Source organism: Melanotaenia boesemani, chromosome 14, assembly GCF_017639745.1.
Source record: "Melanotaenia boesemani isolate fMelBoe1 chromosome 14, fMelBoe1.pri, whole genome shotgun sequence".
Taxonomy (NCBI): Eukaryota; Metazoa; Chordata; class Actinopteri; order Atheriniformes; family Melanotaeniidae; genus Melanotaenia; species Melanotaenia boesemani.
Genome location: NC_055695.1, coordinates 10,870,030 through 10,894,428, shown reverse-complemented (window position 1 = coordinate 10,894,428; position 24,399 = coordinate 10,870,030). Strand labels below are relative to the sequence as shown.

The 24,399-nt window shown below is 37.9% G+C and overlaps 1 protein-coding gene across 2 annotated transcripts; it reads left to right on the top strand.

Annotated features, from left to right (window-relative positions):
• Positions 1-182: 182 nt before the first annotated feature.
• On the top strand, positions 183-20,610 carry lepr (leptin receptor). 2 transcript variants are annotated; one of them, XM_042005727.1, is made up of 21 exons: positions 183-379; positions 3,557-3,609; positions 5,724-5,951; positions 7,722-7,848; positions 8,189-8,373; positions 9,888-10,036; positions 10,110-10,251; positions 10,815-10,972; positions 11,094-11,193; positions 11,468-11,567; positions 12,452-12,684; positions 12,895-13,037; positions 15,343-15,496; positions 15,674-15,756; positions 16,008-16,221; positions 16,833-17,036; positions 17,131-17,211; positions 17,319-17,412; positions 17,747-17,822; positions 18,190-18,299; positions 18,921-19,003. In XM_042005727.1, coding segments are annotated over exons 1-20 (2,610 nt in total). In that variant the 5' UTR covers positions 183-377; the 3' UTR covers positions 18,274-18,299; positions 18,921-19,003. The 2 variants fall into 2 exon arrangements, with proteins under 2 accessions (XP_041861661.1, XP_041861660.1); XM_042005726.1 differs by lacking the exon at positions 18,190-18,299 and having other exon boundaries at positions 18,921-20,610.
• Positions 20,611-24,399: the final 3,789 nt, after the last annotated feature.

The following is a 24,399-nucleotide window of genomic DNA, read 5'->3' as shown; positions in this document are numbered from 1 at the left end:
TGGGAATTATGGTTCACTGGTCACTTTAGGAATCAACCAGCTACACTGACTGATGATCACAAAAGTTTATTTAGAGCCATGGAAATTATAATAAAGTCCTTCAACCTGAAACCTTGCCCACCCGTCGGTGGGCTGGGCGTATCTCTGATGGCGCTTCCTTTACTCCTCCTCTGCTCCTCATTAGAGGCAGCCGCTTCCTCTCGCTGGAAAGTGCAACTGAATTTTAGGCATAAAAAACGACATCAGCGTGAGGAATTGAAAACCTTCCTTTCGAGGACATCCTCATCACCTCCCAGCTGTGAACTGATTCAGTTGCATTAGAGGACGCGACTACGGGAAACCTGAATGGGAAACTTCCACGAAGCTCCTCAGCAAAGATGTAAGAAACTTTTTTTTTTAAATCAATGCCGCGTTTTACGCTTAATATGAGTCAAACAGCCGCTTCTATGGGTTTCTGCACCATCGTCTCTTTGTCATGTGGGGAATAAATCACACATCTGTTGTGAGGAACAATTCCTGAATCTGTATGAAAAACCAACCTTTCTGTTTACCAGCATGATGGAGACATGCACAGCTGAGGGACAGGACTGGTTAACGTTGCAAAAGAACCACCTGAAACTGTTTTCCTCAAAGTGAAAAGCTGCTTTAGATGCTTCTTTTCTTTTCATCCTTTGCCAAAAAGTGTGTGCAGACTGTGAGGCAGGTGGCTGAGTGAGTCATAAGAACTGTTTACCTGTAAAATCAAGAAATTTGGACTGTTTATGGTGTGACAGCTATCCTGATCAGATTCATTTCTTTACGTCAATGTTAAATTCTAATTTGTATCTGTGGGGAATGTTTGCTGTTTAGGTTAATCCATAAATTTGACACGGGACACGCTTATTGGGTGATGTTGTCTGGGGACATCTTCCTGAAGATTTTCTTGAACATCTGTGGTATTATTCGCTCTGTATGTTCACTTAAAATCACATTTGCTGAGACAGAGATTATGCAAATAAGTCATTACATTTTTTAAAGCGTTTAAGATTTAATAGAATCTGAAAGTTTTTGTTCCAAAATTCCATCTCTAAATCCAACAATCTAAGATTATTTTATCAATGCTTACAGTGAAAACGTCATGTTAATGCAAATGCTCTATTTAAAAGAGCAATAAATATCCAGTTTTATGTAGAAAATTTGTCAGTAGCTAAAACATAAAATCAAACCACACATCCAAAACAAGCAAACTTTAACTTTTTGTTAATGGTAATTGCACCACATTTACTTATTTATTTATTTATTTATTTATTTTTAACTTGTCCAGCATTGTAGCAAACAGAATGATGGTCTGGCTGCTGTATTGTGCTGAACAAATGTGCTTGCCAAGAGGAGCTTAATGGGTATAAGGGTTCTTCTGATAATCTGATCTTTTTATTTATTTATTTTAATCTTATTTATTTATTTTGAATTATGAAATTTATTTAATCTTGCTGGACTTGACTGGAGGGGGCAGAAAAAAGGATAATAGTGAAGAGAAGTTAAAAAAGTAGAAAAAAGAGAAGACAAAGATACAACAGATGGAAGACAGCGATCCTTCAATCCAAACTAACACCAGACAACCAACTGCAACACCTGTACAGAAACAATGCAGATAAATAAATAAATAAATAAATAAAACATGTATCACAACAACAACCAAAGTACCAGAAACACACACAAAAAAACCCTAAACAAAAGTAGCTCTTAGTGTACAAACCCACTGGACAGCTCAGTGACTGTGTCAGCATGCAGAGTACGAGCAATGAGGTGAGTGGGATCATGTAAATGCGACCACTTCTCTACGGAGGCTAGAGGCAGACTAGGCCAGTCCAGAGACCCGGGCGACCAGCAGCAATCCTGGAGCTCGAACCCAAACCACCTCACCACGAAGACGACCCCGGACCCATGAGAGGACCCCCCTCTTCTTCCCTGCTCATGACTGTAAAGTGTGTGTTGTTTGCAATTAAAATTTAGGGGCAATTTTAAGTGCACCTTTCTGTTATCTGGAATGGAACATCATCTAAATGTCACTAACACAATAACTAAACACTGATGAGTTATATAAATTCAGTCTATGTTGACAGAATCAGGTTGTATATAAATTGAGTTTGTCTCACACATGAAACACAAAGTTTCACGTTATTGTCTGTGGAACTGTTTCTCATTGATGCGCAGCTTGTTTGAGAACATCAAGGAATTAAAATACATTTATCATATTTATTTTCTGCCTCGCTTGTTAGGCCTCAAAACAAGAATTAATAATGAATGACATAGTTAATAAGAGAAAAAAATAAAATAAGTTAGAGAATAAAGTCTCTATAACGTATGATTTATAAAAAAAATACTAAGTAACTGAGCTTGACAGTATGTGTAAAAGGAAGTGAAGCATAGCAGGATGAAAAGTCCAAGCAGCAGAATGAGGGACGATAGCACGGCAGTTTATTTCTGCAGCTGTCACCACTTTGAATATGCAGGGCATTCATCGTGAAATTTAGTGAATCACATTCAATTTGGGGATGAATTCCTATTAATCATCCCATCTGGGATCTCAGATGTTTGGACTTTCTGGTTCAACTGGAATGCACCATTAGCAGTATAAGAAGCCTTCTGAAAGCTGTGTTCACTCCTTTAGTGAGATTCTCCTCAGTGAAAGCCCGTCTCTTACCATGACCACTGCAGTTTAAGTCCGGCAGTGTCTAAACTAGTCTTCCATTTCTCAAATGTTGAATTGAATTAGACTAATGATGGATCACAGTTGTGTAGATTAATCATGGATTTCAGCCTCTTTTTGTTCGGTCTATTCTGCGCAACTGAAGGAAAATGCTAGCATTTTCTCAAATTTGGTAAAAAGTAAGACCTAATAAACATTTTTTCATGTGGTCAGAAAACATTTGAGATTGTGGAAAATTATTAAAATATAGTGAAAACATAGAATACAGGATCCAAGAAAGGGTATTAGATCTTGCTGAGTTTTTCCACAAAGCCTCCATCACTACAATTTATACATGTAGCAACAGCAAACACAATCAAATAGGCACCGACTTCTTGCCACGCCTGTTGAAAAATGACTGTACCTTATCTTATATTCCAGCAACAGAGTTTCTGACAGGTGAATCATTGCAATATTTGGATAAGTAGGTTGAGTCCTTCCAGTATGCAACATTTTCTCTAGTAGTGGATTACTCACACACCTGGACCTCCCACTGTTTTCCCATAAGTACCTGTTCTTGGGTAATCATTATTATTATTTTTTTTTGTCATGAAGCATGGATTACATGCAGCATATCGTCACATGCCCAGTGAGATCAGTATGGATCACTTAGGTGTGGTTATTGCTCTGAAAACTATCAGATCCTACAAATTATTAAAGGTTTTATGAAAAGCATGTTACACACTTAATACTCCAACTTACAGCTTTCTTCTATCACATTTCTTTCTTCATCTGTGTCTGTTCTGCTCACATTTTGCTCTTTTGTTTGCCGTTTTATTCTTAGTCTTTCCATACATGAAATATTTATTGCCTGCATTTCTCTTACAGGGTTCGGTCAGTAATGTTGAAAGTCCTGATGCATATTTTCCTGCTACCCCATGGTGAGTTCGCAAAGCAACACAACAGCTTTGAGCTTTCATCTGGTAACTTGTGTTTTTTTATTTATTTTTTTTAAACTTGTTTGATTTTGAGTTGAACAAAATAATAATCAACCATAAAGTCCAATGTTCAGTGATACCACACAAGCATGTTCTATTGGGGAGTTCATAGACATCATCCAGTGTCCATATATAGCTCCAGTGCACTGAAAAAAAAATTCACCTAATAATCCAGCTCACAGAGTTTACATATAGAGTGATTAATCTTTTGTTGTTCAATTGGCCACAAAGAGAGGGATCCGGATAGATAAGAGGCATACTAACAGATAAAGTACTGCTTGTGTACTTGCATTTATTTCCACATAAATACATGTACAAAAAAATACTTATATATATTTTACTTAGATATCTAAGCTATTATCTATTTGTTTTTCTTGTAATATTTTGTATATGTGTGAAATAAAATTCTTGTTGATAGTTCCTTTAATTGCCATCATAAGAAAGTGTTCCAGTTTTGATGGTAGTCCCATTTTTTGTGATTTGTTAAATAGTGTCTAAGTTAGATATCTGAAAAAGATGGAAGGTTATACTTTTGTCTATGGTGTTCATAGGACATTTAGATTACTCCATCAAACAACTGTCCAACCGTACTCAGACCTGTCTCTTCCCATTTTAAAGCCTGCGCCTAGTTTACATGGCAGAAAATCATTATGCTCGATTCTCACTGCTCTAGATACTGACATTAGGAGTCTGAGGTATTTTCTCACTTGTGACCATGTTTATTGGTGTTTTTGATCCATAGGTTAGTATTTTTGTTCAATCTCCAGGTATCCTGGCTCATAAATGGAGTTATGTCTAACTACATATTTTGGAAGTCACTCTGTTTATGTCAACCCACAGACTATCTTCATCCCGAGATATCCAGGCAACCGTTGATCTGAGCCGAGCTGCACAATAATATTTTCTCAAATTAAGTTTCTTTGGTACTAAAAAGTCTTTTAAAAATTTTTTTTAGTTGCCCATATAAATTTGGAGAGCCATTTGCTAATTATTTAAAGTGTTTTTTTTTTTTTTTTTTTAATGGACATTTCTTACCTGTGAAGAGAAGAAAGAACAAACATGTCTTAAAAAAAAAAAAAAAAACTAATACCAGTAATTACATCATTAATGAGCTCCACAAACACACATCATGGCATGTTTAAATGACGATTAAGATGTTTTTTGAGGGAAATAATGTCTTCAACTTGCAGAAGTGATTAAGTTCAGACTGGGAAAACATTGGATTCATCTTGTTTTAGTTATAGATAAAACTGACAGCATGTTTCTGCACACCGCTGGTGTTCATCATCCCTTAATTGTGATTAAGTTTTGATGAATAGCAAAACTTTTTAATTTTGACAGTTTGATATGAGACTGTCTTAGTTGGTGATTTATCATATAACAGAGATTGTCAGAGAGTTCTCTGGGTTCTATTTTATCTATTGTTTTCCCTAAATGTGTTTTTACTTTTTTCCTGAGACTTTTTTTTCTTTGTATTCATGCAGATGACTCAGTCATAAAGATCTTCATTTAGAGTTAGACCCTCGCAAACAACAAAAGCTACGTGTTTTTAGATAAAGTCTTTGTCTTCTTATTCAACTCGTGTTTTGAGCACTTGGAACTTTTGGTAGATCACAATTTTTATATTTGGAAAACTCATTACCTCCGCCAAGGATTCTTTACGATGGGGAGAAAGACATAATCATTGGCAAAAAACTGCCCCAAAATTACAATATCTTCATGGATGTCTGTGCTCTGAGTGCTTCTAGTTTTATTGTTCTTTTAATTTTTCCATGTTCCCCCCTCCCTTTGGTCCTGTGTTTATCACTGATGCACAAAGACTCTGATTTTACTTTGTGAAAATTGCATCACATTGAAATGAAGATGTAAATGAAAGGTACCTCTGAGTCGCTGATTTTTGAGAAACAACCTTAAAAAAAAAAGCAAAAAAAAAAAAACAAAACAAAAAAAACCCTTAAAATTAACTTTGTTGCAGTTAAATTTAAAAATCTGGATCAAAAGTTCTTTCTATAACCCTTGATCCCTTGATCTTGCTGTATTTGCTGCCTCTCTGTCAGCGGGTGTTCAGTGTTTGATGCCTGAGGACAAAGCCTTTCCTCTTCCAGCTGCCTTTAAGCTCCCTTGGCGAGATGAGCTGTGCTGTGATTCACCTCTTGTCCAGTTCAGTGTAAAGGGAGGTGCCATGCATGCAGCAGAGACAAACTGTTCTGAATCTAACCTCCCACACTGTCCCCGCTGCAACTTCAGGAACTCAAGGGAATCGCAGCCTAATGAGCCGCCTGGCGGTAAGAGTCTGTGCTTGAAACTGGTATTGTGTTATCGTTGTCTCAGTTAAACACACTCTTCTTTTTATAAAAACAGAGAAAAGTAATCACCAAGTTTCTTCTGTTCAGACTGATAAAGCTCTGCTGAGAGAGTTGGTGCAAAGTCATGATAAATTCAAGCCATCTCTGTGTTTTTATACTTTCAAACCAAACTTATTCATATATTAAAAAGTGTATACCAGTCAGGATCTACAATGCCAGTTAAATGTCAGTCTTTATCACAGTCTTCTAAAATCACTTTGATCAAGCAAGGTGTTAATGAATGATTTAAAATCTCAAGCGTCTAATCTCCTGGTTAAATTCAGGTTGAACAGAAATCAAAATAAGTTTAATTCTCTCATGCTGCACCATTCAGCTGTATTTGCAGACATGGAAGTTGATTCCGTTATGTTTGTTTTATTTTTTTAAAGGCATCTTAGAACAGAGTGATTATCTAAAATGAAGTTATGAAATTGGATCTTGATGTTGATCTTGTTAGTTCTAAGAGCTAAAACTAAACCAAACTCAATCCGGTTCAGTGAACTTTAGAAATTATTTTAAAAGAAAAAACAAAAAAAAAAAACATACATTTTACAGTCAGATTTAGACAAGTCCTGCCCCCCCCCCCCCCCAAAAAAAAAAAAAAAAAAAATCAGTGAAGAAGCTCCCAGTGACCTTGTTGTATAATAAATGACAGTAAGTAGTAGATCATACCCCTCGCTAATTGTCTCAAATCAGTACAGAACTAACACCAGTTTCTACATGCACCCTGAATGTCAATCTGCTTGTTTAAAAAATGCATTAGGGTAACTGCACCAAGTAGATGCTATTCATCACTTCAAGCATTGTTCAAACCACCTTGTTGTGAGCATAATCCTGCATTAAATTGATCCTGTCTCCCACAGCTTCACTTTAACAAGCAGTGGGATTCCTTCTAGATTTTTGCAATCACATTCACAAGAGAATCCATCAGGCTTCAGGCTATAATGTCAACGACCACAAAAACATAATGGAATTTATATAGTGCTTTTAAAAGGGACAAAACACTTAACACTGAATCCATTATCCATTCACTCTATAATATTAGTTTGGAGCAAACAGCGTCCTGTACTGGCTGGGTCAGGTTGTTTTTAGGTGTTAAGCTGTAAAATAAACCACCTGTAACATCAGATTGGGATCACTTTCTCCTGACAGAGTTTCAGGACGGCGCCCTCTTTACACTTGAATTACTTTTTAGGATTGTTCCTTGTGTCATTCCACACAACAGGGCTTGCCTTCTCAATGGGGTTAGCAGATCATTCATTTAAAACAGCCAACATGAGTCATTTAGTCAACATTATGAAAAATGTTTTTGTTGCTATTCATGACGCAGGGGTGTGAGGAGGATTTGTTTGTTTGCATTCATCTTTGAGGCATTTCTACATAAGTGCTCTCAGCTTATTGTAAAAAAGATTTCAGATGTGTACTTACTAAAATTCCCTAATATACATCAGACCCTTGCCACATATGTAAGTGATTTAATGGCTTCAGCATACAGTAAGTCAGAGTTTAATCCCTTTTTTTTGTGGCTTAATGGCCAAATCGCCCAGCTGGAGGAGTGACAGTCACCAGACTGATACCAGCAAATGTTAATTTTTCCCAGATAAACGTTTATAGTTTCATATATGACTCAGTTCTCAGAATCTTAAGCTTGGCCGTTTTCACAGAGGACTTCAGGAGAGGTGCACAATCTAATTTGTAATTTATTTTCAGGTACCTGTTTGGACATACAGTGCAGAATCGGTGAAAGTTGGCCAAATTTGACTTGTGAATTTCAGCATCACAACCAACCATCAGGAACCCTGAGGGCTGGGCGTACGGTTGTCAGTTTTCAGCAGCTGTAAGTATGATGCTGTTTCCTTTTTTCATGGGAAAATGAGTGCTTCGTATTTCCAAGTCTTTCTCAGCTGCTTCTGTTTCAACTTCTGCTTTGATGAGTAGACGGGAAGATAAGTGGCATAAGATTGGATTGGCAAGGAGAAAAAGACAAATACTAATCCAGCACACAATTAACAGAGGGGGAAGGATGGCTTAAAGCAGAAATGTTTCCATTTATTTATGCAGAATGTTAATGGTTTATTTAAATTGTTTTGCTGCACTTTGGACTGTTAACAATGTTCACTTTGATCATATTTCATATTTTAAGTTCTCTAATAAAGGGCATTTTCATCTGTTTTCAGGTTTGAGAAAAACAGCACGGAAGTGTCCAATCCAGCATCTATGTATCCTATTGTTTGTAAAGGGGAGGATACCATAGTGTGCTCACTCCATGTTGACCCTGCAAGAAATTTTGTCACCATGGTAACCGTTAATATCTCCAATGCCATGGCTCCACCAGTTCTGCTCAGAAATCTTGCCGTACCTGGTAAGAAACAAAGTCCAGAAATGTGTTTAGTTTAAAATGAATACTTTCAAATTTAATTAATAGTAAATCTTGAACACAGTTATTAAGCTTCAGTCCTTCAATTCCTTCAGCTCCAAAGAAAAGTGCTGATTCATGTTTATAGACTAGTCATGTTGCAAGGATTTTGTAAAAAATTACCCAAAAACACATAAGACAGCATGATTTGGCTGCAATCTTGATGCATCTTAAAAACACACACACACACTCATACTCACACACACACACACACACACAAAATAAACATATAAATGACCTTATCTGTTATCCTTGGCTTATCACATCTTCACAACAAAGTTGGTCAGTACAAAGTTAACATGATCCACATAGATAAGCATAGATATTGCTGGTGGGAAGTTTAAAGTAAACAGATATGAACCCTTAAACCAAATGTTCATTCACTGAAGAATAAGTAAAAATGGTTTTATTTTACATGTATGAGCACAATTGTTTTAAGTCAATACCAGTAAGAGACCAAGGAAACAACTTCCTGGCATTTACCCTTTTTCAGAGGTAACGATTGCCCTCAGTTCTGCATGATGATGATGATGCTGATGATAATGAGGAGGATCCTCTCATTGTTGAAAGCTACGCCATTTCTGGAATAATCAAGCTTTAAGATTGAATCTAGACCGATAAGGTTGGAGATGGCTGTTCAGCTGTGGCTGCAGACATGAGTGGAATACAGCTGAGAGCAGCTGGTTCATGGCCTTGTTTGTGTGTGCAGCCACAGAGAAGCTGTGAGATCTCTGCAGCACCATCTATTGCGTTTTTGTTTTGTTTTCCCAGCATTAAATTCATAAAATGATCCTTAAATGTTCTTAGTTTTATAAGAATCAGCTGCTTCTGGATTTTTTGTTAAAACTGAATGAATAAATTTGGGTTTCTTTGCCATCTTGGCTAAAAGAGCCTGGTCCTGGAAAATGTTCCTTGAGTCTAATTGCAACTAATGAGCAGCTCAGAAAAGACAAACAAGCTTTAATTTATGGCATGGAGCTCAGCTGGATGGGTCATTTTTATACAAGACACTGAATATGAAACTTTGGTCTGTCAAGTCAAGGTATTCCTCTGTGTTTTTATGATTTTGTGAAGTTAGACATTGTTGGTTTTTGAACATGTATAAATCATATTTAGACAAAAAATGGATCAAATTTTAATTAATTTACTATTTATGCTAAAAGAAAAACAAAATGACATGCAGGTTATCAGAGGGCTGTTATGGATTAATTTATGTAATTTTGATCAAACTGACAAGAGGACAGGAGATTACTGATTCTCCTTGCATGAAAACTGGCAGATAACAGCAGGAATTATTCAGAACTGTATTTTGTTGCAAACTGATTCCTCTCATATTTTTAATAATACAAATGTGATGATGCATTAATGCATTTTTGATGACAGGATCAAAACTGAGTTATCATTTTGAGTTATTTGTCATATGCATAGCATACCGATTAAGAACTTCTTTTTTTCTACAGTAAAGCCAAGCCCTCCTGTCAGCCTGTCTCACTTTCAGACTAATAAAGCAGAACTCATTGTCCAGTGGAAAGACCCATCAGACTTTAGCTCTGGTCCACTGAGATATGAGGTTCAATACTCCTTCAGTACCACCCACCCAACCATACAGGTAGATACTCACCTGTTACACATCAAAGAGTGTTTGTGCATATTTGTGTTCATTCCCCTTCCTCTGTCTCCAGGTGGTGTCTGTTTCTGATCAGCCCAGGGTTTCTCTGCATCTGGAGCCCTTTGTGAAATACACTATTCAGGTTCGCTGCTCCAGCCTGGAAGAACCTCCACTGTGGAGCAACTGGAGCAAACCTCACTTCATCTACCTGGGAGGTAAGGATAATTTCCTTCCTTACATGGAAAAGGAACAGAGAAGTAGTATTTTCCCCCATATACTTCCCCCTGTTCTTCTCTGTTCTATGACAAAACTGGCACTCAGTCAGTTTTTTGAGGAATAATGTTAAAAATGAAACAAGCTAAAAACTTATGTTTAAAAAAGACCTGTCCTCTTTATATTGGGTGTTAGTAAAAGTTGCTTGACTTTAATGTTTAAAACATGTCTGTGCATGAGCAGTTTTGCTCGTCAGCAGCTTTAAATAATTCAGCAGAAATAAGTTGCACAATTTCCCTCAAGTGCTAAGAGAAAGTCCTCCAAACAGTAAATGAAATGAGATGAGCCATTGCTCTCAGGAAAAATTATTTCATTTCTTCAGGTTGATTTCACATGACTCTACGACATGTAAACAAAAGCTAAATGGAACATTTTAGAATGAGTCAAGTGTTTGTTATGCTTAAGTCTCTTTTATTTCATTTGACATCTATTCAATGTCTTTTATTCTAAAGAGCAATTTGAGTAAGAGATTTTTAAATGTTTTTCCAAATCGTTCTGTCTGCAGAAGTGAGTTACATCCCTGAACAAGTGGTGGCACAAACAGGGGAGAATGTATCAGTGTATTGTGTATTCAATGACCGCAGGATGAACGCCAGCACAGCCGTGTGGAAGTTAAATGGCAAAGAGCTTGATCACAGTCTGTCCCACCCGGTTAACGAGTGGGTAAGAAAACCTGGGCCTTATCTAACTCTCAAACTTTTTAGCAAAGTGAGAAGTGAAGCAAGAGAAGTTTAAAGAACTGTATTCATTGTAAATATCTTTTTTTCTTTTCTTTTCCTAACAGGTCAGCCAGATTACATTCTGTGCATCTGAGACTGGGCTGTATGACGAGCTGCAATGCAAAAATAATTTTTCGATACCTTACAGTCAGATCTATGTACAAGGTGAGTTCCTGTGCATAAATAAAAACAAAATTTAAAACAATTCAGAGGATTATGAATCCAGTTTCAAGTTTAATGGAAGGAATGCATAAATGGTTTTAAAAAAATTATTTTAACATCAATATTTAGTGAAGCTGCTTTTTTTTCTTGAAGTCAACAAAAACAGGAAAGATAGAGACAGTTTTACTGTGTGAAGCAAAACAAACACAGGATATTATTCTACTTCATTTGTGTTTTTCTGTCCCTAAACTTGGCTGCGTCTATGTCTCTTTTTCAGGGGGTTTCATTGATATAAACTGTATGACCAGCGGTGACATCGATGCTATGAAATGCAAGTGGACAAACAAAGAACGACATACACTTATATTATTTTTTGAGTAAGGCAGCATTTGACATATTATTTTCATTCCCTGTATTTAGCGTTTCTGTGTGTAAACAGACAGACAGCGACTTTATTATTGCAAACATTTAGGACTTGGTGTGTTGGAAACCCGGAAGTCACTAAACACAGTGTACCGGAAACACCCTGGAAATACTAATACGCAACCCTTCATTTAGTGAAGTGATGCTTTAGACAATTTCAACTGCATGTTTTGCCTCATCAGCACAACAAGTATCCTCAATTTGAAAGCTCTTGTTTCTGACAGATGGATTTCAGATATCAGCTGTGCAAAACCAAAATCTTTCTCTGTTCTCTTTCTGAACTCTTTTTTTTTTTTTTTTTAACTAGATAGAAAAAAGCACTTGAAGAAATTTATAGATTTGAGTAACATCTTGCTGTTTGGACCAGACAAACTGTAATTTTATATGCAACCCTAATTCATGGCAAATTTGGACTTTTATTCATGGCAGAGGGGTTAGGAAAAGGTGGAATATGTGATAATTGTTTAAAGAAATTGTGTGATGCAAACACAATACCAGGCGATTCTAAGACCACCTGATATTGACTTGCACAGCAAATACAGAGGCCTTGTTGAAAGTATCGGTGATATTACAAATTAAGGATACCTTAGCGGACAGGGGCTCAGTGTGTGGGGAGCTCATGAGCAACCAATAATATTTTCTGGAAAAGTAAATTATCAATCTGATGCCAAAGTAAAGCTCAAGAAAAATAATTCTCTTTTAATTTATTTATGTGGACATCTGATGCGCTTTCCAGTCAGCAGCATTTTATTCAAGTTCAAGTTCAATGGAGAGAAAGGATCCATGAGTGGCATGAGACAAAACATGACCTCATTTCTTTGCATTTATTTCTCGGTAGGTGGACTAGTTTAACATGTGACATGATGAAGGAGGTGGAAAGTTCTGGCAAGGAAGTGTTGAAGGATAGCTCTTCTTGCAAGGCGGTGAAATCCTCAGACAAGTTCTGCACCATTAGTCCTCTGAAAGTAAGCTACTGCTACAAACTATGGATGGGGCTGTGTGAGAAGGATAGCAGTTCCACGGAGTGTACCATCCAGTCCAAGCCCATCTACATATCACCTTTGGATCATGGTGAGCAAGATATATGAAAAATATTTACATAACTTACTTGTATATTTAACAATGCCCTTCTTATTTGTTCATCTCTGATGCTAAAATGAAAGAAATTCTTTTACAACATCATGTTCTGTAATTGATTTTGAATTCAGTATTATATATTAGATTTGTGGACATTTAATGAAGCCAACAAAAACTTTGTGCTTTTCTTTGTCCCCACTGCAGTCAAACCTCACCAACCAACAAATGTGATGGCAAACAGCAAGAGCAGTGGGGTCCTGAAAGTAACTTGGGTGCGTCCGAAACTGCCTGTTCAGAGCCTCCAATTTCAATACCGCTTGAGATCCACTGATACAGAGAACTGGAAGGTGAATTTTTGCGCTGTTTATGTCTTTTAATGTATTAGTTATCTTATGTATAGCACTTTGTTCAGCAGCTGCTGTTGTAAAGTGATTTATAAATAAAGTTGGCTTGGCTTAGCTTGGCTATCAAAGGTGTTTACTGAAATTTTGGCCAGGGATTGCTTTAACTCATTAGAATAAAATATTCAAAAATGATTTCTTCCAATTGTAAAACTTCAGAAATGGAAAATGGGATGCGGTCTATTTATTATTGTTTTGATTCTGAAAGCAGGATTTGAAGTTAACTTACAAAAATGTCCCTTTTTCAGAGATACATACTTTTCCTTCAGTGAATAACGGGGAAATTTAATGATGTTTTTCCACAAAAACTGACACAATTCCCTGAGGTCTTAGTAAAATGTTTATGACATGCTTTGGTTTAGAGAGACATGCCAGTAGATCCTTCTTTTATTAATTTTCACCTTTATCTGGTTTCAGTTCATCCAACTAAAATCTTTCACCTCTCACTTCTTTCATGATACCACTGGTGTGCTCCTGCAAGCGGTTCCCTTCTTTTCATTTTCTGCCTTCTACCATCCACCTTCTTCTACCATCAATATTTTCTGGAAAACCATTTTCATTTTTACGTGGATGACACCTAGCTCTGTCTTTCCAACAAACCTTGTTGCATCCTCCAATTTTTCTTCATCACCACTAGCTTACTTTATTAAAATTCTAGCTCTACTCAAATTTCCTAAAAATAACAGCAATGACACTAAATTTCAAAACAATCCAAAACAGATGTTTTTTTCATCACAGTTGACAGCTCCTCTGTTTGACCCCCCCCTCAGGTCAAGAGTCTGGGTGTCATCCTCGACAATACCCTGTCATGTCAATCCCACATTCTGTCTAGGTAACATTAATAGTAATTAATTACAGTACATCCATACGTGTTTATAGCCTCCATTCCCGTAACTGCAGTCTCTTCTTATTTGGGCTTCCTAAAAATTTGGATTAATTAAAAAATTCGGCAGTGCACATCTAAGACCATCCATTATTACTCCTGGTCGGTTATTAACACAAGAACTCGCATCATAACTCGCCCATCACATATCTGCTCCAAATGATTAAACGCTATATTGTTGGTGCTTTCAGTAATAAAATGGAAGTAGGAATACCAACTTCCAACAGGTAGAAATATTAAAATATGTCAGTAAGAAGTCAGATTTCCTTATCGACGTATAAAACATCAGCGTAATGGTAGAGTAATATTAACTGATTTGTTTCTTTAGTTAAGTGAACTAATGTTATAGAACTAATGATGAGAGCCAATAAAAAAAGAAGTTGAAATTAGACAGACAATGATAAAAAGGACTGGAAAACGTTATCAAGTGATTTAACTTTACCCACCTCATCTTAAAGAGTTGTTGAATAAAATGTTAACCTTTTAAAACCTGAAGTCCACAATTGGAGGACTTTGGGAACAAATGGTGCCAAAGTATGCCAAACAGACCATATGGGAACATTACCTGAACTCTGTACTAATACTTAGCTATTTTAGCTCTGCTTAACATTTGTTGTTGTTTTTTGTTTTCCTTTGCAGAGATAATGTTCACAAATTGTGCCATGATTTAATAGATGATAGATGGTCCAATGAGAATGAGGGTGTTGAAAAGGACATCTAGGGTTTTGATGATGAAATATCAGAAACTACAGAAACCGAAACAGGAAGTAACAAACAATGAAAACCAGGAGCCTAAAAACACATGGAACTAAGGACAAAATAAGCAGCAGGTGAGACAATCAGCAAAAGAAACCAGGTGTGGTAACTAGAGCAGGAAATAAGGTGAAAAGAACAAAAGGGAATAAACTCAACGAAATAAACCCAAAACAAGACAGAACTTAAAACAACAACTATAAATCAACACTGCAATAGAGCAAAGCACGCAGAACGTTAACAGGCTGTGTAATACCTAAGTGACATTCATCCTGAAAGTGTTTTTTTTTTTTTGTTGGGTGAGCCTGAAACTTTTTTCATTTATGCTATGTGCCATCTTCATGTTCTGATGTTTACACATCTTAAAAAATCTTACAAATGTGCCCTTTACTATGACTCCAGAAATATTCAAATAGACCTTGTTGCAGAGGTATACTCATTATATGCATTTTATGAGCAGAGACCGAACAGGTAGGTGCCTAGGTGGGGGCCTAAGTGTTTAATGTGTCCCCCTTTAATAAATTATAATTCAATTAATTTTTGTCTTAGTACCCATCTAATTTCCATTAGTGGTGTCTGTTTGCATTCTGATCTTTAAAAATGTTTTGTTCGCAGGTCCAGGGTCCGTTGCAGTCTCACTGGGCAGAGGTTGTGGTACCAAATATGTGCAAAGTGTACATAGTTCAAGTACGCTGCATGCTCAAAAGTGGGAAAGGCTACTGGAGTGATTGGAGTGACTCTGTTAAGTCTATACCTGAAAATAGCAGAGGTAAAACAATTTCCCCTCTGATCTAATGATAATCTTGACACATGCAGCTTGATTTGGGTCTAATATGTTAACTTACATCATGACTTGTGATTTTTGCTTTTATGGTCCAGCACATTCATTGCAAGTTGTCGAAAGAGTAAAAGCCATCTAATGTAAAGTGATCTGTTTCCTCCTCAGTTCCTGAACGTGGCCCTAATTTCTGGAGAATTCGTCAAGATGCCACCGACAGAAACCACTCGAACATCACTGTGCTGTTTGAGGTAGACACTGACTTGTTAAGAAGGATGATTTGGGGATATTTAAAGCTGGGCTCTGTTTTCTTTTGGACTTGGGTACAAATTGATGTTTAATAAAATATTTAAATGATGAAGGAGTGATTGCCAGTTGTGGATTTTTGTATTGCATCTAAAAGAGCAGTTTAAAGTTGATGTTAAAGTTAGATTGTTTTCATATTACTATGTTGATGGTTTTCTTCTGCTTTTCTAAAGACTGGAACATCTTGTCTTCCCAGTCTTTCCCGGTATTTTGGAACTCCTACTGTGTGGATGGATTTATTATTCAGCATCTGTACTCAGATGGATCTATCCAGAGAGAAAGGATCAGTCAGTTGTCTCCCTACAGCTTTGACTGGAATCAGGAGCACCATACTGTGACTGTGGAGGCCTTTAATAGTCTGGGAAGCTCCATCAACAACATAAACATGACCCTGGAGAAACAACCTAAACGTGAGTGAGAAGGAATCTTAAGGGAGTTTGAACAATTGCTCAGGGAAAATAATCTGCTTTACTCACAATACTTGAGAATATGCCCTCATCACAGTGGTGTGGACCTTTCCATATAATCCACCGTGATTGTATAGGAGCACATCATTTGTTAATTTGTGAGAATTTATGAGCAGAAAGAGTTGCAGCTTCTCAACATTGGAGCTTTGGCTGATGTCTGTCTGAGATGAAAGGATGTCTGTTGTGTGTTAAAATCCGTGGTTCACTTTGTGAAACAATAATCATCGCTTACAGACTCCTAGTCAGAGCTCACATGCACAGAAAAAGGAGCAGAATTACTAGATTGTTATGGACAGATCGAGGTATGCCCGATAGTTGTATTTGCCAGAAAATTCATCACGTTTTGTGTCAAATTTGTAGACAAATATAAAATACCCTAAAGTTTGCAGACACAGTAATAAAACATTTTAGAAGCAGCTGATTCAGATGTCAGTTTCATCCTGGACACTCAACACATTTTAAAGTGACAAATACCCAGGGCCTTTATACAGCAGCATGAACCACATCAGCATCTCCATCTAACTCAATTTTTCTTCTGCTCTTTTGCACTGCAGGTCGCTGTGTGAAGTCGTTTCACGTGGTACTTAAAAACAGCACCTGTGCATCTCTGTCATGGAGCTTGTTAGACAGCAGCTCTGTGCCTCAGTTCATGGTGGTTCAGTGGTTCCCACAAAGGCGGCAAAACCTTAAGGACTATGACTGGAGTCAAAATTCATGGGTCAGACTACCCTACACCGTTTTTCCCGTCTATATACACAGTAAAAAAATTTCTGCTGTCTCTTTTTGTCTATTTATTACTCTGCAAGTGCTCTCATCAAACTGATCAGTACCTATTTTTGTGCTCCATGTCAGGAGTTTTTTTGTTTGAAGAGTACAACTTCCATTTGTACCCTGTGTTTTCTGATGGGGAAGGGGAGCCAGTAATCACTTCAGGTATGCTTACTGTTCACAGATTTCTATCGGTATCATATGCAAGAATAAATGTCATGACATTCATTGTATTATTAAATATTTTTATGTGTATGCTTCATTTCTTAAAGCATCCAGAGGAGGGTCTACAGCCTATGGGATGCTGATGTCCATCTCTTTCCTTTGCACCTTCCTGTTGGTCACCCTGTTTTTCTTCCAAAAACCGTAAGCTTGTGTTATTCAAATGAGACTGATCATGTTAAGTCTTGTATTTATCTTGTTTAAGGTGTTAATTGTTGGGCATTCGGGTAAAATGAATGAGACTTTTACACACACACCTGTAAGGAATGATAAATGATGGTAATCTCTGGGTTGCAGTTTAATGAAGGGCACAGTGACACTAATTATGAACAATTTGAAGTGTGACATTTAGTAAGGGCTGTAACTCACACTTTAGCTTGGCTAATAGGAGGTGGAGGGATAACAGAAGAGAAAGAAAGGGAGTAGGGTTGTTTCAATAGTATGCTCATCCTGAACATGTGCAATATTGAATTTACAGGATGAAAAAGTTAGTGTGGAAGGATGTCCCCAACCCAAACAAATGCTCATGGGCTAAAGGACTAGACTTCAAAAAGGTAAAACGAAATTACTTGAAGCTCTTTTATACTTGCACAGAAGTACTCAACTGTCTTACTGCCAGATATCTTTTTTTGTGTTTTAACACAGTTAAACAAACAAAACAAACAGTAGGTCAATGGACTTTCAGGCAGTTTTTGTTATTTGAAGCAAAACATGACAACACATAAAAAACACGTTTTTCCCTACTTTTCGTTTCCAAAAACAAGATAAATAATAAAATAAATAAATAAATAAATTGGATGATGAACCTTGATCCATTTTCCGACAAAAATTGAAAAGTTCATAAATTTGATTTTTCCACATCACCCCCATGTAATCTCATGGCAGTGACGGAAGGTCCGTTTTTTTTTTTTTATTTCAAAGACTCAATTCTTTTCGGTCGATGGTTCTTTCAGCTCCCAAATGACCCTTCATTCAGTATCACTTGGAGCTTCTATTTTAGCCTAATGTAGTGATTGTGATTGGTTTGTATGTTAAGTAATTTTTATTTCAGATTTTTCATGAAAACATTATTTTTATGCAAAAAATTGTTACTATTTAATATTTTAATCCAACATTTAATTGAACAAGTAAACATAGAACAGCCACCACAAAAAAACAATTAAAATAAATAAAGGCAAACTTTAGATTTACTAAATTCTCCATTTTTTTTCCCGTAACATTGTAACATATATCACAAGTTTCTCTGTGTCTGTGCAGTTAATCTCTCTTTTTAATGTTTTCCCTTTAAAAGATGTTTTTTATTTGCATGTTGCTTTATAATTTGAATACTAATTGAAAATCCAATGCAGCTTACCATTTGTTCATAATACTCATAAGAACTTTACTGTACAATGATCTTCTACTCCAGTCTGTCCCATCACCCTTTATGACCGGCAAAGTACTCATATTCTTTCTGTTCACATCAATTTCCACAGTCTCTTCCAATAATCAAGTCTTTTTGTTTGGTCTGCTGTATTTATCTTATGATGAATCTATTTTCTGTGCCATGCCATAGAGGCTAAAGTTACAGTTCTACAACACTCACTACTAAATATGTGTCAGAGTTCATTTCAGTTAATATCCTGACTGAAATGCTTTTATTGTCTCTCCAGATGGACTCTTCTGGTAACCCGTTTCAGTCTCTGGAATGTTTGCAAGCTTTGCCACCGCTCCTGCCCTCCGAGGATATTTCCAAAGTTATCATCGTTGATAAATCTTCAAGCGAAGGCCTAATCCATTCAGTTAACAAGTTGGTGGAGAGTGAGGCATTCCTTGATGGATTTTCCTTCTCAATTTCAAATCTAAGTAGAAATGAATTGCCACCAATTCATCCCCTAGTTGACCAGCATCCAGGAAGCTCTGACAGCTCAGCCCAGTCTTCAGTTGTATATGCTAAAGTGCACCCCACTGTTCAGCAGCCCATTCATTTTGATCACAAGGATGGTAGTGGCAGCAGCTCCTGTGATAAGGAAATTTACTCTGCCATCAACTCAGACATTTTATTATCTCTCAGCAGTGAACTGTGGGAGTCGGGCAGTTGTCACAGTACAGAGGTCAAAAAGCCCAGACGCACCTCTTTTTCCAATACTATGAAGGACCTGTGCAAAATGGCAAAGCAAATGGGTGAAGGAGGGGAAAAGGAGGAATTATATTATTTAGGCATGGAACATCTAGTAGAGAATGAGGAGACCAAGGAAGAGAAGCAGAGAGGTGAGAAAACAAAAAATGAGCTTCCTGGAAATGCTGTCTTGCACAGACAGGACTGTTCTGTGTTGTTGCGTCCTCTGCTCCACTCGGAGATGCGGTCAGTGTCAGCATGTGGCTTCCCCTCGCTTTACATGCCTCAGTGCAGAACTGCTCCATGCACAGGGCAACTCTGTCTAACCTCAAGGAATCAAGTCCCACCATTGATTTAAAATATGCTTCATTAAATTAAATACATTGTAAACTGTGTCATGCTTTAGCATTTACTAAAGATTTACATCGCACTACTTTGAAGATTAAATGATGTGTACCCAGAAAATAAAAAAAAAAGACAGTGGAATTTAAGAAAGACTGTAAAATTATATGCATTATTGCTACAATTATGTTCTGTGAAAATGCACATCAAAAAGGTACATGCCTCATAAATACGTACTTCTTTTTTTGTAGTATCAGTGACTGATGCAGGAAAAATAAACAAATGGAACAAATAGGAATTCAAAAAGGATGAAAAAGATATATTTTTCAGGCAACATTGACTTTTAAACAGTTACTAAATGAAACCAGCCTGAGTGAATAAAGGAGATTCTTTAGACGTTCACTGCATTCATGGGCAGTTCATGCAACACCTGCATGACCTGCCCATGTATTTTGTGCTATAATGTATTTGTAACTTTGTTTCAGTTTGGGCAAAATATGAGATCTACTTTTGTCTTTGAGGGAAATTGAAACTACTGCAAATATAGAAACATTGTCAGAAATTGTTTGTGTGAAAAGATCTTGCTTTTTTTTTTTTAAATTGTGGTTATAAAGTACTGTGGATATTCGTCATTTGTTTGATAGTAGTATTCAGTTGTTATTGGTTAGGTGACTTTTAATCAGTGATGGGTTTTAATCAGAACTGCAAATTTTCTGAGTAAAGATACACTAATATTTCTAACTTTTTCATTCAAACAGTACCAGTATGCATTTATCGGGTGTACTTTTTATACAGTGAGCAGCAGAAATAACATATCGATTTAATATTGGTTATTTTGTAAGTATGATCAGATCTGCAAGAGCAGAAAAAAGACAGAAATTGTACTAGTGACTATTAGAAAAGCATAAATCAAACAAAGACTCATCACTGCATCAAGGCACCATGAGGCTTCAGTGTGTAAATGTAGTCAAATGGCATCAGGCTCCTCTTTGTACTGTATAGTACTTGGCTCAAACTACAATACACATATCCTCATGGTTGGACTGGTACACAAAGTCAGGCCGGGAGTCAAACTCAGACCACCTATTTACAAATGATAAATATAGGTTTCTCAAGTGACACCACTATCTTGTGTCAAAACATTTTAAATATGTGTATAATCTCAAAATCTTGAGAGCTCCATGACATACTATTAGAAGTAATTTGCCTTATGATCCAGCAGAGGGCGCTCTGCCATCACATCCACTACATGTGCTGGTAACCTGTTGGCAAAGTGAAATGGTTGGGATTTTCCAACCAGCCAGCTATTTCCTACATTAGAATTTTTTGTGTGCCCCTTTTTCAACTGTCAGTTCAATTAAAATATCTGAGGCCCTGACAGTTGTGACTAAGACTGAGTATTTCAAATTAATGTGAGCTCCCAGGAAAAAGTCCAGTATTGACCCCAGCAGTCCAGCCACACCTCCATACACAGGGGCTGGACACTGGGGGTCCACCAGGTGAAGGTCGCTGGCCATTAGAAGCAGTGTCACATAGTGAGGCCAGGCCCATCGCGGCCCCATCCAGGAAGCTGGTGCCTGGAGTGACGCCTCCATTAGTTCTTGCAGGGAATTGATCAGAATGAATGAACTTTGCAGAGAGAAACAGTCAAACAAAGCATCAAAAGTGTCTTTGTCTACTCATGTATGATGTCTGCAGGTCAACTGAGAAAGTTTCCAGGAAATAATGGCACAAAAAGGTCAAACTAGACATCTGGAAACCGTGTAATACCTACCATGCTGCAGACATCAGGCTGATGTTACCTCAGTGGTTTCAACATAAGCATATAGCAAAGTATGTTCCCAACTTCAATTAACCTTCACTGTTGAAGTTCTTGACCTTCTATTTTCACTTTAGTTCAATAGCTGAACCTGTTCCAGTTTGGCTGCTTCTTAGTTTTTTTTTGTGGTTTTTCTTTTTTGTGGGTTGTGTTTTTTTTTTTTTTTTTTTTTTTTTTTTTTTTAACAAATGCATTTAATAAATTGTGTCCATGTCTTTTATAGAAGCCAATATGTCATCATTAAGGCTGTGCTTCTTCCTTTCAGTAAGTGTCTAAAGTAGTTTGTTATCATGTCTGCTAGTCTGTCTGTCCTGTTGTTGTGATTCCTCTTCCGCATGTGTCTAAAGTCATGTCCAAGCTAGCATGTTGTGTCATGCTACTTATAACTCATGTTTAGAGCGCTTGCCACTGTTGATGGTCCCAGTAAAATTCTAGCCACTTTTAGTTTCATGATTTATAACCCCCTATTCGAACTAGACGCTGCACCACTGGCGACTTACGGTTCTCTGCCAACCCCACCACGCCACTGAGGACCCTTCACACTTTAACTTGTTCTTGTGGTGCTTTTATCTTTTCATTTTGGCCATTGAACGTGAAAACAGATGTGCTGAATTAAGAGATTCAATCCCAGGTCCCCCGGTCTCCCGAGTGTTTTCCTACCAGCATGAGCTAACCTTCTAGATATGTGAAACTTCCACACTGAAGCTTTTCAGTATTTACTTTAGACTGGAGTTTTAGAGAAGTCCAGAAAATTAAAGAAGTTCTGAACTGCAATTCATCACCTGCATGATTTAAACCTACCTACCTACCTACCTACCTACAGCTTGTTGAACTTCAGCCAAGTCTCCATGCCCCTGAGCTATCCTCTCATTCCCAGCTGCCGCCTCTGCAGTTTTTCTAAGTTGTTCATTTGGCATCCAAAGGGTGTATAAGTAAAATAAAATTAAAGTATTTCCATCACAGGGTTTGATCATAGTTCTACTGATAATCTAGGACTTCACCCATCAGGGTGAGCTATTCTCCCAGACACACTGACAATCTTTGTTGAAGATTTTCATTCATTATATTTGGCTGTTGACCTTAAAAAACAAACATCAATCTTTCTACAACACCTAGAGGATTCAAACTGGAACCATCTGCTTCCAGCTGCACACACATATATACACATTTACACACATATACATATACACACACATATACACACACACATGATAGATAGATCTATCTATATCAGATCAGCAGACTGGACCTACAAAGACCTTGGTATTGGAGTAATAAGATTGATTATGTACAGTGAAATGTTTCAGGGTTGTTGAATCTGGGTTTAAGCAGTAAGCCCATCTGTAAATGTAGGGAAACAAGGATAAGGCCTTGGAATAATCGGAATTATTCATCAGTCTGCCACAGATGTCAGGTTGTCCAGTTCTGTGCAAATGACAGACCAGCATCCATCTTCTTGAGGCTGCCCGTCCAGCGCACTACAGCATACAGGAAGGCACGCTCTACCACGGACTGAAAATCTGCAGCAGCTTCTTGCAGATGTTGAAGGACACAAGGCTTCTGAGGAAATACAGACAGCTCTGTCCTTTCCTATACAGAGCATCTGTGTTAGCAGTCCAGTTTATCATCCAGCTGCACTCCCAGGTATTTGTAGGTCTGTGCCACCTACACACAGTCCTCTTTGATGACCACGACGAACAGCTAATACATACACGCAGTTCTCTTTGATGACCACGACGACCAGCTATTACATACACGCAGTCGTCTTTGATGACCACGACGACCAGCTATTGCGTACACGCAGTCGTCTTTGATGACCACGACGACCAGCTATTACATACACGCAGTCCCCTTTGATGACCACGACGACCAGCTAATACATACACGCAGTTCTCTTTGATGACCACGACGACCAGCTATTACATACACACAGTCCTCTTTGATGACCACGACGACCAGCTATTACATACATGCAGTCGTCTTTGATGACCATGACGACCAGCTATAACATACACGCAGTCCTCTTTGATGACCAAGACGACCAGCTATTATATACACTCAGTCCTCTTTTATGACCACGACGACCAGTCCTCTTTGATGACCACGACGACCAGCTATTACATACACGCAGTCCCCTTTCATTACCACGACGACCAGCTGTTAGATACACGCATTACATACACGCAGTCCTCTTTGACGGCCACGACGACCAGCTATTACATACACGCAGTCCCATTTGATGACCACGATGACCAGCTATTACGTACACGCAGTCGTCTTTGATGACCACGACGACCAGCTATTACATACACGCAGTCCTCTTTGATGACCATGACGACCAGCTATTAGATACACGCAGTCCTCTTTGATGACCACGACGACCAGCTATTACATACACGCAGTCCCCTTTGATGACTACGACGACCAGCTATAACATACACGCAATCCCCTTTGATGACCACGACGACCAGCTATAACATACACGCAATCCCCTTTGATGACCACCACGACCAGCTATAACATACACCCAGTCCTCTTTGACGACCACGACGACCAGCTGTTACATACACGCAGTCCCCTTTGATGACCACGACGACCAGCTGTTACATACACGCAGTCCCGTTTGATGACCACGACGACCAGCTATGACATACACGCAGTCCTCTTTGATGACCACGACGACCAGCTATTACACGCAGTCCCCCTTGATGACCACCACGACCAGCTATAACATACATGCAGTCGTCTTTGATGACCACGACGACCAGGTATTAGATACACGCATTACATACACGCAGTCCCCTTTGATGACGACGACCAGCTATTACATACACGAATTCCCCTTTGATTACCACGACGACCAGCTATTATG